The following is a 14,039-nucleotide window of genomic DNA, read 5'->3' on the forward strand; positions in this document are numbered from 1 at the left end:
GGGGGGGGGGGGGGGGGGGGGGGGGGGGGGGGGGGGTGAAGGTGTGAACGTGGGGATATCATCAAATCTTCATATTTCATCACGAAGTTCAAGGACTTTCTTGTAGTGGAATGACAAGCAGCTAAATAATTATAAAACAAATTAAGGGTTAACTTCTGGAGCCTATTTATTCAGCGTCTCAAAAAGGCCCGATCTTTGTAGTTGAGTTATGTTATATTTAGCATAAACATTTTTGTATCTGTAATTTTTTTCACAAATATTGAACGAAATGAGATGCGAAGAAAAACTTACAATACAACTTAAAATTCGAAATTTACACGGAGAAAAATAGACAGCAGTTAATTCTTAGCTGCTGCAGCCAGTGGGTAATACAGTGCATGCTAAAACGTTAGCTACATAGCTAAGAAAAATCGCAAAATTATATTAGCTGTCCTGCGAACAAAATTAGCTCAACCACTACTGTAAAAATTACAGAATGTTTTCATAGCCCTTTGGAGACCAAAAGACCACATATCCAAACAGTGGTACTGTCTCATATAATTTCTTATAGGGGTGAAATTCAAAAAATCGGTTAAAAAAGTCTACTGCCTGCAGTATTGTCATAGTAGCTAATAATTTACCTGGAGTGTTAATGTTTTACAACCTCTTCTCAGAGATTAGCACAAGAGCTAACCAAATTACACAGTGATTATTCTTGCCAGCTACCAACAATTAAGTAAAATGGCTAACTTATTTTTCTGCGTGGAGTTTTCGGTGACTGTTAGGCAACAAACAAGTTCTTGTGCAACTGCAACTTCTATCTCTGAAAATATTACAGTGAACTGTACAAATGTGAAATACAACACGTTTAGTAACACGACACAGTCACACGACGCGACTTTTCCGCGCTATTTTTGGCGGGGGCGGGGGGCGGGATTCAGAGAAACGATTCTCTGGGTGGGGTGCGAATAAAACCGTCAGAGGAACCATTAAATGCAAAGTATCCTTGCAGATACCAGCTTTTATGAAAAACAAGTGGTCTTACTCTAATCAAAAACCGTAAACAAGGCAGAGGGGAGCCGAGCCGAGCGTGGCGAGGAGCGGCATTCGCGCGCGCCGAGGGAGAAGTGTCGGAAAGGCGCGCCCGGCCGAGCGTCGCGCCGCCCCCGCGCCGAAGTCAGTCCCATGTGCGGAACAATGGGGCGAACCCTCACCACCAGGCCGTGCGCCTCGAACCGCGGTGCAGCGGCACCAGGAGGATATCTGACGCACGACGCGGACCTGCTTGCGGGTGCAGAGGGCCGGCTCCCGGGCCCGGGGCGCGCAGGCGCAGCGCGGCCGCTGGACGACGGCGTCGGACGTCTTGTCCGCCACAGACGGGGGCACGGCTCCCGGGCCGCCCTGCAGGAGTCGCCGTCCTCCCCCGGGCCCTGCACCACCTCGCCGTCGCAAGCTCGACCCCGAGCGCGAGCGTGGCCAGGGCGAGGCCGATGAAGAGCACGTAGAACGCCGGGGCCATGTGCTTTAGTGTGAGAGCCCTCACCTGCTGCAGGGCCACCAAGTACCTCGCGAGCGCCACCTTGTTACCTTGGTCCAGCTTGTCCTCCCAATGGTCCAGGATCCCGGCTTGATCCAAGCGCTCGTACGTGGAGCGGGACAGCTCGCCCAGCGGCGACCCAGGGCTCCACGCGGCGATCAACCGTCTGTCTTCGGCGACAATGGGGAACGAGTGCACCTTCTTGTGCGGGATGAACAGCCGCTGTGCGAGACGCCGGAGGGTACGATCCTGTATCGCGATCATTGCGCAGTTGCGGTGCTGCGCTACGTGTTGGAGGGTCTCCCCTACGTTCGTCACGAAGGAAAATTTCTGTTTCGCGTCGAAGTTAGGAAACAACTCTGTTTTCAACAAACGAACTGAATCCCACGTCAGGTAGATGGGAAGGCCAGTCTCCCTGAGGGCACGCAGGCTGTTGACCTCCGTGTGCGCTCGTTCCGTGGACAGCTCGCCCAGCAGCAGCCCCTGGTAGGCGGCCACCAGCACGACGCACACGAGCAGCCACACGCCGAGTAGCGGCCGCAGCGCGCGGCCCGCGGGTGGGGGCGTCCCAGGGGCCTGGCCCAGCAGGGGCGCCAGGGCCAGCAGCAGCGCCGCGCCGTGGTCCCGGCGCAGGGTGCAGGCCAGGGCGGCCGCGGTGCTCAGCGCGGCCAGCACCGTGCCCATCCACACCGCCATCGAGAACTCCACCAGGACGGCGTCCAGGGGATTGACCGCGGGGCCGAGGCCAGCGGGGACAAAAGCAGAGATTTCAAACACCCTCTTCTCGGCCATGACGCTGACCTTGTTACGGTTGACTTGCATCACGTCCCCAACTTCTAAGAGCATCAGGGACAGTTGGCACTCCCATATATTCTGCGATGACTTAAAAAAAGTTCCGTCAAAGCACGGATCGTGGAAGCAGATGATACATATGTAATGATCAAGCCTTGCATTATATTATTTCAGTACAGGATGTGGAGGTTTCAAAGACACCCACGTTTACAGAATGTTGTTGCTACCTATACCACTATTCATATCATCGATACCTCAGAGCGAGAACCGCTCAGTCTCTGCAGGAAAGCCTATTATACTGAGCGGTTCTCGCTCTGAGGTATCGTCATACAAGGTCCCCACTGCCGTTTAATTCTCCTTCAGTGTTTAGAATAGCATGATATGGTCCGTGCGGGTGGCTGAGCCGAGCCGAACCGGGCCGAGTTCCGGGCGCCGGCCGAGCCGAGCCTGGCCGAGATACGATTCGAGCCGAGCAGTGACGCCGAGCCGAGCCCGGGCCTCGCGCGCGGCTTCGGTGCAGCCTGCCGCTGCCGGAGAGAGGGAGGTAGAAGGGAGGGGGAGGGGGGCTGACGCTGCGGGACTGACGGCTCTGGCATGGCGGGCGCGCGCGGACGGACCACCAACAACCAGCCGCCCCCCGGTCTATCTTCTACTGGTGACGTCACGCTTTCTGCCTTGCTCTGCACGGTGCTGCATGAGAGTACAAGCAATGACACATTTGACAAATCATTCTTATTAATTTTAGTTATGTGAAATGTTCAAAGTTTCAGTTACAAATGTATCATCTGCTAAAAATATATTCTTCAGATTAACATCAAAGGAAACGGGGTTAGACTCTACGTTTGTTGTCCATTGAAGACCCCTAACTCTCGTCCGCATGGTTTTGAAGTATTCAGGCAGAGATGATGCTTCTGCTTCTGCCCCTGTTAGCTCGTAGACTGTTAGTGACTCGCCCTCGGCCGGTGGACGCCATCTGCTGCAGAATGGGTGGAATAGTCTGAACACGGCATCCGCTCGCCGCCACCTCAGGTCTGCCGGCGACCATCTGTCCACCTCCACAAGTGGGGGGGAGGCTTCATTGGCATTAACACAAGATTTGGGTGGCAGAATGTACAAGGTGGTGCTTCCGTTGGGGGTTGTGACCGCTAGCCCGGTTGGCTTCTCACAAAACAAGTGGTAGTGAGCCTCAGGAAGAACCCCTGACCCCGTCGTCATCCAGAACAGAAAGTAGCAATCGTCCACAAGTATCGTGTTCCTTTCCATCCAAGAGTACGGGTCCGCGGGATTGTCTGACACGACGAGCGCCGTGCAGTTCACTTTCACCCCAAAGTTTCCCTGGAATCGATCATTTTGCGCCTTCTCGTCTGGGAACAGCACCCAAGAGGTGTCCTGGGACAAACCTCGGAGGAAATCCCGAGTCCAGTTCACCTGGCCGAGGATGAGCAGGGTGGTCTTCTGCGCGGCGAGGAAGGGTGAGAGCAGGGCCAGGGCGCTCGTGGCCTCGGGGGCCGCCGTCATGTCCACGTCGGGGAGGGCGGAGTGTGCCCATGGCGCTGTGGTGAAGACCAACACCAGGACGACGGTGACGTCCATTTCGTGCGCTGGGTGGGGCGACAGTGCGCACAAGGAACCTCCGCACCTCGTCGCCGTGTCCAGCAAAATGCTTTAGAATTACTTTACGGGATAAATTGGGGGAATCGATCAATCTTAACTTAAACTAAAGTCCGTCCAGATGTTGTCGCGCCCTCCGACGCACTTGTCCTGCTTTATCAGGCCTCGCCACGCTCCCACTTCAAAGCACTGCAATCTCCATTTATGATTTTGTTCACTTCTGCCACGGGTACATAATTTTCCTGTCAGTTTCTGACTTTTAAGTCAGTCTTTGTCACGGGGCAGATAAAGGATAGCTAATTTATTTTTTGTCAATATTGCCGTTTGTCTCTTTTGTCACGACGTCTTGGTCGTGCAGGTACAGCGGGACCTGTAGGAGGACTTTCATGTTACGAGTAAAAAGTTCTTAAAGCAAGCGTTGGCGCGGCCTAGGCCGCTGATTAGACGTCGGCCGGTGCCTAAATAAGTACTGTGACTCTGCCCTTCTGGTGCAGTAATTTAGGAACTACAATCCATAACTGCTGGCCACCGACGTTTAGTCAACGTTTCAGGGCGCACCAACCGAAGTCGAATGGCACTTGAAGTTTTTCTTAAACCTCACAGTTACTAGGGGTTTACTTGGGCCTTACAGTGTTTTTTGTCTCAAATATCCCTCTACCGCCTTCATGGTACAAAATAGAGCAAAACGGACAAAATTTAGGTCCAAAGGACGCTACTGTGACGTGTTACCCCTTAGAACACAGCCTTACATTTTTCAAAAAATATCATTTTTTAAAAATCTTACTCCCACCTTTTATAAGAAAAACCGAATGTGAGGTTTAGGAAAAATTTCAAGTGCCATCCGATTTCTACATAAATAACCTTCAAATTTTCCAAGTTTCAACGAAATCGGAAATTTACACCTGACAAGGTTCCCTTGTAAGTATCATTAGCTACACGGTTAATCAACGGCGCGGTTTACTGGATGGCAGTGCAGCTGCTCCAAGGGGATGTCCGGTGCAAGCCGACCTGCTCCCCGAGCGCGCGGGCGCAGGGCGGCCGCTGGACGACAGCGACGAACGCCTTGTCTGGAGCCCCCGGGTCGCTGCCCTGCAGGAGTCGCCGTGCTCCCCCGAGCCCCGCACCACCTCGCCGTCACAAGCTCGACCCCGAGCGCGAGCGTGGCCAGGGCGAGGCCGATGAAGAGCACGTAGAACGCCGGGGCCACGTGCCTCAGTGTGAGAGCCATCACCTGCTGCAGGGACACCAAGTACCTCGCGAGCGCCACCTTGTTACCTTCGTCCAGCTTGTCCTCCCAATGGTCCAGGATCCCCGCTTGATCCAAGTGCTCGTATGTGGAGCGGGACAGCTCGCCCAGCGGTGACCCATGGGTCCACACTGCGATCAACCTTATCTTCTCGGGGACCAGAGGGAACGAGTGCACCTTCTTCTGTGGGATGGTCAGTGGGTGTAAGAGACGCCGTAGGGTACGATCATGTATCGCGATCATAGCGCAGTTGCGGTGCTGCGCTATGTGTTGAAGGGTCTCGCTTGCGTTCATCCCTAAGGGAATGGTATGTGGTTTGTGTGAGTCGAAAATCAACTCTTTCTCCAGCATAGTAAGTGCACTCCACATCACGTAGACGGGAAGGCCAGTCTCCTTGAGGGCACGCAGGCTGTTGACCTCCGCGTGATCTCGTGCCGTGGACAGCTTGCCCAGCAGCAGCCCCTGGTAGGCGGCCACCAAGACGACGCACACGAGCAGCCACACGCCGAGCAGCGGCCGCAGCGCGCAGCTCGCGGGCGGGGGCGTCCCCGAGGCCTGGCCGTGCAGGGGCGCCAGGGCGAGCAGCAGCGCCGCGCCGCGGTCCCGTCGGAGGATGCAGGCCAGGGCGGCCGCGGTGCTCAGCGCGGCCAGCGCCGTGCCCAGCCACACCGCCGTCGAGAACTCCACCAGGACTGCGTCCAGGGGGTTGACCGCGGGGCCGAGGCCAGCGGGGACAAAAGCAGATATTTCAAACATCGCCTTTTCTGCCATTACGCTGACCTTTCTTGGGTCGAAATTTACCACCTCGCCGTATTCTAAGAGCATCAAGGGTAGTTGGCACTTCTCTATCTTCTGCCATGACTCAACAATTATGTTCGCCAAATTATTGCCTGGGAAAGCGAGGTTAGACATTATGTTCCCTGTCCGGCGAGTGCCCCTTATTTTCGTACTAAGAGTTTTAAAGAATTCGGGTAGAGGTTTCCCGTCCTCCCTTAACATCTCGTAGACGGTTAGCGACTCGTCCGCGGCCGGTGGGCGCCACCTGCTGCAGAAAGGATAGAATATCCTGAATATGGCGTCTGCTCGCGGCCAGCTCTGGTTTTCGTGCGACCATCTGTCCACCTCCACAAGGGTGGGGCGGACACTACCACAATATTTTGGCGCCACAGTGAACAGGGTGGTGCTGCCTTTGGGCGCGGTGACTGCTACGCCGATGAGCTTGTTGCAAATGTGAAAGGAGTAAGGAATGGCCACCTGCTTGTCTGTCGTTATCCAGAACAGAACGCGGCAATAGTTCGTAAGTTTCGCCTTCCTTTCCATCCAAGAGTACGGGTCCGCGGGATTGTCTGACACGACGAGCGCCGTGCAGTTCACTTCCACCCCAAAGTTTCCCTGGAATCGATCATTTTGCGCCCTCTCGTCTGGGAACAGCACCCAAGACGTCTCCGGGGACAGACCTCGGAGGAAATCCCGAGTCCAGTTCACCTGGCCGAGGATGAGGAGGGTGGTCTTCTGCGCGGCGAGGAAGGGCGACAGCAGGGCCAGGGCGCTCGTGGCCTCTGGGGGCGCCGTCATGTCCACGTCGGGGAGGGCGCAGAGTGCCCCGGGCGCCGCGGTGCAGACCAACACCAGGACGAGGGCGGCGTCCATCTCGTCTGCTGGGCGGGAGGGTAGTGCGCACTGGGACCCCCGCGTCCCGTTCCCGTGTCCAGCAAAAGGCTTTAGAACTTTTTCGTGAATAAACGTTGGCTTCGTGTGAATCGATCAATTTGAAATTAAAGTTCGACCAAACTTTGTTGTGCCCTCGGGCGTCGTTGTCTGGCTCTATCAGGCCTCGCCAAGCGCGCCCCGGAATCTCATTCATGGTAGCTTTTTACGATTGCCGCAGGTACATAATTTTCTCGTCAAAGTTGCTTTTAAGAATGTCTAGTCACCGGGCAGATAAAGGGAAATAACTCTTGCGACGTGGCCGTCAGTCTCTTTTGTTATAACGATACTTAAAACTTACTTTATTCAAAGACAGTATTTTTGGTTTAAGTCGCAACTTTTCCCCAAGCTTACATCCTCTTTCGTTTGTTTGTTGCAGAGGGCCCCGGGTCGGCGGGCAGCAGCAGCCCCTGCAGCTCCCTGGGGAGCTCCCCCGGGCCGGGCGCGCGCTCGCTGACCTCTGCCCACGGCGGCAACGGCGCCCTCGCCATCTTCTCGTTCGCGCTTCCGGCCAAGCAGGCCCGGCTGGCCTACAAGGAGCAGCAGCAGGCCATCCGGGCCGCGCTGGACGCCGCGCCCGGCCTGGCCGCCGCCGGCAGCACGCTCGGCACGCTCGAGAAGGGCGGTAAGTACGAACCGGGTGACGCCGACGTCCAGAAGAGGTCGAAAAACACTTGCTTGGGAAATTGCGAAAAAAACGATCAAGCCTGACATTCCACTCGTTTAATGTGACAACACGCGTGGCAGCCGGGCGGCGCGAGCCTCCTAGAGGCCGAACAGGTCGAGGGTGCTGATGTCCATCCAGAGGGCGGCCGCCGACGACAGGGCCGCGACCCCCGCGAGCAGCCCCGCCCATGGCAGCCGCGACCTCGGCGGCCGGGGCGGCGGCCCTCGCACCGAGGCCGGCGTGTTGTGCCTCCGCCGAGACCGCGACCTGGAGCGCGCCCGCGGCCTCCGCCTCTGGCGCACCGCAGAGGAGTCCGGCGTGTCCTCGGCGTCCGCCTCTGCGCCCAAGCCGGCCGCGAGCCTCGCCAGCAGCTCCAGTCTGGGAAGCGCGAGCGCGTCAGAGGGGAGTCGAAAAGGCACGTGGACACCTTCAACTTGGTGGCATCACCGGGGCGTAGGACACCCCAATGGGATCTCATGGTGGTCTCCTCGAGGTCTCTCCGAGGTGTCCCCGAGGTGTCCCCATCATGCCCCCCCCCCCCCCCCTCTGTGCCCCCGAGGCCCGGGACTGACCGGGCGAGCTCCTCGCTACTGCTGGCCGCTGCGGACCCGGCCGGGAGGCTCGCGTCGCCCCGCGCCTCGCCGGCGTCCCCGAGCTCCGCCGCCGCCGCCTCCTCGTCCTGGTCCGAGTCCCAGTCGGCGCCCACCGAGCCCGCCTCGGCCTGGGCGCTGGACAACTGCAGGGGAGCACGATGGGGATGGGCAACATTGGTAGGTGTGTGAAGTATCATGAGAAAAGAGACAGGTCATGAAAAAGTCAAATACCCCACTCTCGCCCACTATATTCCACTAAAACAGGAAAACGAATTGCAAAGGTGCAAAGAGAGATCGTAAGAGTCAAGTCAAAAAAGTACCTGTGTGGATTAACTAAATAGAAACGAGGAATGGATAACTCGACCTTTTGGCGTACGCTGGACGCAGTAGTGCGGTGATAGTACAGCCGGAGTACGATCAGAGTACACTCGTTCTAAGTCGCATTCAATTGAAAAGTGTCAAAATTAAAGCGCCGGTGGGCGCTCGCACGCAGAGCCAGCCAGGCGCCTGCCGAGACCAGGGTAGGCACTCCAGTCGGACACGGGTGACCGGCGGGCTTGCCTGGCCGAGACCCGAAGGCGCTCGGGCCGAGCTCGGGCACTCGGGCGGGCGCTCACCGAGGGGTCGCTGCCGTTCGGGCTGCCGGTGTCGGCGATGGCGTCCCCCGGGTGGGTCCAGGAGGCGAGGGCCGCGTTCCTGGGCGCGGCCGCCGCCGTCAGCCAGGCGGCCTCTGCGCCGGCCTCGGCCGAGCTCAGCGTGTACCGGTTGAGGGTGCGCTTGAGCGGGACGGCCACCCCGACGGCCACCTTCATACACGGCCACAGGCCGGCGCGGGTCTGCAGGGAGCGGGAAAGGCCAACACACGTGTAGTTATGAATCAATGTTTTACAAAAGAAATGTAAGTAAACTTAAAGTTTGTTTTTAATCTGAACACCTACATCATATATGTGTGGCCTCTGACAGCGCGGGGTGAGTGGCTCAACCTCGACGAGCTGATACAAAGACCGATGTCAGCTTTTTTTGAGTGCGTCGGGTCAGCGCATCGCCAAGCCCCGCCGTTCCGAAATGAAAATCGATAAACTCACGGCCTCGTCGGCGTGCCCGTCCGGGAAGGAGTCCCGCTCCTCCAGGTCCTCCGCGGCCGTTTCAACATCGGGCGCCTCCTCGTCCGACTCCCATGTGTCGCTGTCCGCCAGCGCGCACCAGTCGGCGGCCGCCTCGAAGTAGGGCCTGCTGAGGGCGAACAGCGTCAGCCTGGTGTTAGCCTGGCGTCAGCCAGCAGGCAGGCGGCAAAGCTAGAGCTCGCCCCAGACGCACCCGGCTGCCTTGGCCGTCGTGTCGGCGACCTCCGTCGGCGTGCTCGTCGTGGCCGCCGGGGCGCTCGAGGCCTTCAGGACGGGAAGGCTGGCCAGCTCCGGGGCCCTCCTGACCAGGACGCCGGCCGAGTGCGCCGTGTCCGGCTGCTCGGGGGTGGTCGGCGCGGACAGCTGGTCGTGGACGGCCGCTGACGTGGCCGACGCGCCCCCGTCGAGCGCGGACAGCGACGCGAGGCCAAAGGTCGAAATGGTCCTCTCGTTGCGGTAGCTCGGTGCCAGGATGACGGACGCCCCCGCCTCGCCGGCCGCGCCCTTGAGGGAGAGCCCGAGGTTGCCCGGGCCCTCGCCACGGCTGCCCCCCGGCGGCGGCAGCGCGTCCAGCGAGGACGAGTCCCTGCCCAGCCAGTCGCCCTCGAAGAGGGTGGGCGGGCCGCGGGCCGGGCTCACCAGCGACCCAAGTGAGTCGCTGTCCAGCATGGGGTCCAGCATGGGGTCCGCCGCGTCCGTGGAGGTCAGCAGTACCCCGGACGTGCCTCCAGACTCATCGCTCTGCTCGGCGTTTGCTAGACTCTCGTCAGGATCCGCTGGCGCCGGGTTCCGGTGCGTCCCGTCCTGCCCCGTGTCCTGCGCCGCGTCCCTTACCCCCCTCCCTACTAGGTCGGCGTCGGTCTGCACCGCGACTGACGCGCGCGCGGGGGACGTCCACGTGGCTACGTCCATCGTCGGCGTGACGTTGTCTGCCTCCGCTCGGCAGGCCGGCGTCAACGGCCGTGACCGGCTCATCGATGGCGGGCTCGGCGGTGTCCGAGACCTTGCCGTGGTGGTGGTGCTGGTGGCGTTGGCGGGGACCTCCGTGAGTTGGGGCTGCGAGGCGGAGGGGACCGAGGCGCCGAGGCCTGTGTCGGCGACCCGTGTCTCGGAGCGTGATGGCGCGGCCAGGGTGCAGCTGGCGGGCCGGGGGCTCCCGGCGCGGGGCACGGAAGTGGCCTTGACGGCCATCCGCACCTGAAGACTGCGCGTAGCGTTCACCAGGTCCAGGTCGCCCCCGAGGTCGCCACGTCCGGCCCACGTCCAGCACACAGCAGCTCACCGGTCTGGGGTTGCTGAGGCGCTTGGGGTAGGTCGCGGGGCGGTAGGAGCTGGTCCTGGGCGAGGCCGGCAAGGGCAGCAGCAGCTCGGGCGAGTCCAGCGGGTCGTAGCCGTCCTCCCCTGAGCCCGCCCGCGCCGCCACCCCCGCCTCCCGGGTCTCCCGCCGGGTGAGGAGCAGCTCCAGCTGGCGCTTGGCCTGCAGGGGCTGTCCGGGGAGGCTCACCCGGCGCAGCGCGCTGCCGATGGTCCCGGGGGAGGCGTCGGCGGGCACCTGCAGGAAGGAGCTGCCGCCCGGTGGGCAGGTAAGACGACTTGCGGTCGCAAGGTCGCCAAGCGCAAAGGCCCCGAAGTAGTACCTCTTGGGGCTGTCCACGTGGCTTAGGGAACGCCGCGGTGTGGGCGCTGCGGAGGGGGTGGCCGTGGACGACGCCGGCGACGCCACTAGGTCGGTCTGGCTGTTGAGGAACTCTTGCATGGCGGGCGGCACCAGGATCTTGCAGGGAGTCACCTTCGTGTTGGGCAGCGACGCTTTCCTCCGGGGAGGCTGCACCTGCGCACCACGGATAGGGGGCTGGGAAATACTTCACGTTGTTATGATATGTTCAGTTCATAGGTTCGCGATACATTTGTTACACATTGTAAATACATACCAAATGTTAAACACAATTTATTTCAAAACAACAAATGTTAACAGTTAACACTTAAAATTCTGCAATGAAAGCCTACTTTTAAAGCTTACTTTTTTTCCGAATACTCTCAGTAATCAATTGTGTTTTCGTTCGTATACAATTCATTGTGGGTAACATATATTGGACAGAACTGTATCATGTTAAATAATTTGTACAAATACATCTGTCTTGCTCTGTTTTTGTATAAATTTAACGTCGTTGTACTGTGGGGTGGTACCTGCTGGGCGGGGGCCACCGTCCTACGTATGCGCATCATGACTGGCGGGTGAGCGGGTGCAGCAGAGGGGGCAGGGGCGGCGTGCGCGGCGGGGTTGGGGTTGGGGGTGGGGCCCCCGGGCCTGCGCACGGCGCCTCTCCTCACGCCGCCCTGCCCCTGCCGCTGCTGCTTCTCTCCTTGGGCCGGCGACAGGGCCACCTTGGCCTGGTCGGGGGCGGCGGCGGCGGCCTCGCGGGCGGCCCTGGGGTGCGGGGGGTCGCCGTCATGGCTGGGCACGCTCGCAGGTGTCGCGGGGGCGCGACCCATGGGGGGGCCCTCTGGCGGGCGGGCAGCGCGCTCGACGCCCAACAGTTGGCAGCCATGGCGACTGCCACAATCGCACTTCGTTGTAGGCAGTAGGCACTCGGCGAGCACCAGCCACCACCGTAACGTAACCTAACGCCCCCGCTCGTCCTGCTTTGCAGTCTTGTTCCCCATCGTGCACGTGTGCGACGGCGGCGCGCTCTTCCAGCGCTACCTGGACACCGGCTGTATGCTGACCGAGGACGCCCTGGGCCCGGACTACGCGCTTTACCAAGGTATGTGTTGTGTCAGCCCCCGAGGCTGGTGGACCAGCGAGCGGCTGCGCGGGTTAGGCGGCCAACCTGGCAGGTGCCGAGGGGTCCTTCACTTTAAAAAAATCGGTGTACACCCTTAGAAAAAATCACGAAAAAACATGAAAAAAAACAACCAATAATCAACTGACAGTCAGAAAAAATCGGAAAAAATCAGAAAAAATCACAAAGAATATAAAAAATCACAAGAAATCAAGAAAAACAGGAAAATTGGTGTACGCTAGAATTTATAGTGAAGGGCCTCTCGGCAGGTGCTCTGCTCACGCACCTCGTGCCGTGTGGTCCCCCGAGGCTGGCGGCCCAGCGCGCGCCCGCGTGCGTTGGGCTGCCTACCCCGCGGGAGAGCCCGGACCGGTCTTACCAAGAATTGTCTCCCTCACGCGCCTCGCGCTGCTCCCAGGCTCGTACCAGGAGGTGCGCTGCATCGCCCCGGAGGGCGCCGACCTGGCCGCGCCGCCCTTCGACCAGCCGGGCGCGCCGCGCGACTTCCTGCTGCTGGGCTTCAAGGGCGTGGACGAGAGCTTCAGCCAGGTCCTGGAGGACTCCTGGAAGGACTGGACCGGCGCGCGCCACATCTACCTCTTCCTGCCAGACCTGCTCGGCCTGGAGCGCATCTCGCTGTACCGGCGCGTCGAGCCCGACCACATGCAGCTCTTCAAGTACCTCGTGCTGGCCCGCCTCGGCCCCACCCCCACCGACGGACAGGCCACCAAAGCGCAGGTCAGTTAGTAGCACGTAAAAAGTGTGTTAAAATTGTGTTAAAAATTACAAGTGTGCTCATTATTATGTGGCAGAATATGTCCAGCTAAATTGTTTATGACTAGGAGGCGTTTGTTTACGATCGAATTGGACTGAAGAGTCTATAAAATAAGTTAACCTGTTTTCGTTTTGTTTTTACTGTTGTGTGGCGCAGGAGGTGCTACTCGACTACGCTCAGCGCCTCCGGGTGCACAGGATCAGCGCCTATCTTTCCGTGTACCGGTCGCTGCCGAAGGGTGGCGGTGGCTCAACCTGGACGTCGGCGTAGACGGCGCGCACGTACCGCCCCGTGGACTGCCACCGAAACTTATAGTTGATTGCAACTATTGCTGATACGTAGCGAGCGTCTTGCCTGACAACGTCAACGCGGGAGCAGAAGGCTGCAAATCAGCCTCCCTCAGGGACAATACCGTAATAAAAATAATGTAATTAATATGACAAAGCTAATCAAACAAAACATAGTTTTGTTGTTGTTATCGTGTGTGGGTTGAGTTTGTACAACCCACTTTTACATTTTTCTAATCTAGTCCAAAAATAATGTAATTGTTGTATTCATAGTAAAATTGATAATAAAACTAGGAAAAAGAGAAACTCTTGTTTTTTTCCCACAACACAAACGAGATTAGCTTAAAGTCGCTGTCCGCCCAGCCCTGCCTCAATATCTTCGCGGTTGTCAAGCCACACGTGACCCTTCCCCCATGCAGCCCACCACCGCAGAGTGAAGGAGATTAGATTTTGATGCGTCGCGAAAGCAGTTAGTTGGTGGGTTTGTGCAGAGACTCGGGGGAGGGGGGGGGGGGCGCTGTTGGCCACCTGGCGGAACAACCAGGTCGCCGTCATGCAAGTTCGTCAGCACCGTTCTCGTCACCGTCCTCGCCGTCGTCCTGCAGAACGCCGACGTCATCGTCCGCCACCGCGGCGGAAAAACGCACTACTATTGGAGCCTGGAGACGGTGAGGGAGCGAGCTAGGAAAGAGCAGAGACAATATCGCGAGGGAGGGGGAAGATAGAGCGAATACGAGCCACAGTTTCAGTATGGGTTACGTCTGCACCGGTATCAAATCGTTTTTGCTATAGTAATAAAGCGAACCTATACTACGGTACCAGAACCAGCAGGCGGGCGGCGGGCATGGCTGGGCACGCTCGCAGGTGTCGCGGGGGCGCGACCCATGGGGGGGCCCTCTGGCGGGCGGGCAGCGCGCTCGACGCCCAACAGTTGGCAG

General features: G+C 58.8%; 2 protein-coding genes across 2 annotated transcripts in view; one reads left to right on the forward strand and one right to left on the reverse strand.

Annotated features, from left to right (window-relative positions):
• The window catches only part of LOC113210124 (uncharacterized), a 24,783-nt gene extending 11,376 nt beyond the window's left edge, over positions 1 to 13,407 (forward strand). The window contains exons 2-5 of the mRNA XM_052268705.1: positions 7,252 to 7,497; positions 11,908 to 12,021; positions 12,458 to 12,777; positions 12,971 to 13,407. Coding sequence (XP_052124665.1) covers positions 7,252 to 7,497; positions 11,908 to 12,021; positions 12,458 to 12,777; positions 12,971 to 13,084 — 794 coding nt within the window. The 3' untranslated portion in view covers positions 13,085 to 13,407. The remainder of the gene's footprint in view (positions 1 to 7,251; positions 7,498 to 11,907; positions 12,022 to 12,457; positions 12,778 to 12,970) is intronic.
• LOC113210132 (uncharacterized) lies at positions 9,162 to 9,976 on the reverse strand. Its single transcript, XM_026427970.2, has 2 exons — positions 9,450 to 9,976; positions 9,162 to 9,362 (listed from the first exon to the last, which is right to left on the reverse strand). Exons 1-2 carry the CDS (start codon positions 9,935 to 9,937, stop codon positions 9,167 to 9,169), a joined length of 684 nt encoding a protein of 227 aa, XP_026283755.2. The 5' UTR covers positions 9,938 to 9,976; the 3' UTR covers positions 9,162 to 9,166.
• Positions 13,408 to 14,039: the final 632 nt, after the last annotated feature.

The sequence above is a fragment of the Frankliniella occidentalis genome, unplaced genomic scaffold (assembly GCF_000697945.3).
Source record: "Frankliniella occidentalis isolate FOCC.00 unplaced genomic scaffold, Focc_3.1 Scaffold74, whole genome shotgun sequence".
NCBI lineage: Eukaryota > Metazoa > Arthropoda > Insecta > Thysanoptera > Thripidae > Frankliniella > Frankliniella occidentalis.

Bases quoted from the DNA above. Each gene is read 5' to 3' on its own strand.
- LOC113210132 (XM_026427970.2), bottom strand. From the start codon at position 9,937: ATGCTGGACCCCATGCTGGACAGCGACTCACTTGGGTCGCTGGTGAGC. The intron at 9,363-9,449 runs GTGCGTCTGGGG...CGCCCTCAGCAG, and splicing joins ACGACGGCCAAGGCAGCCGG to GCCCTACTTCGAGGCGGCCG.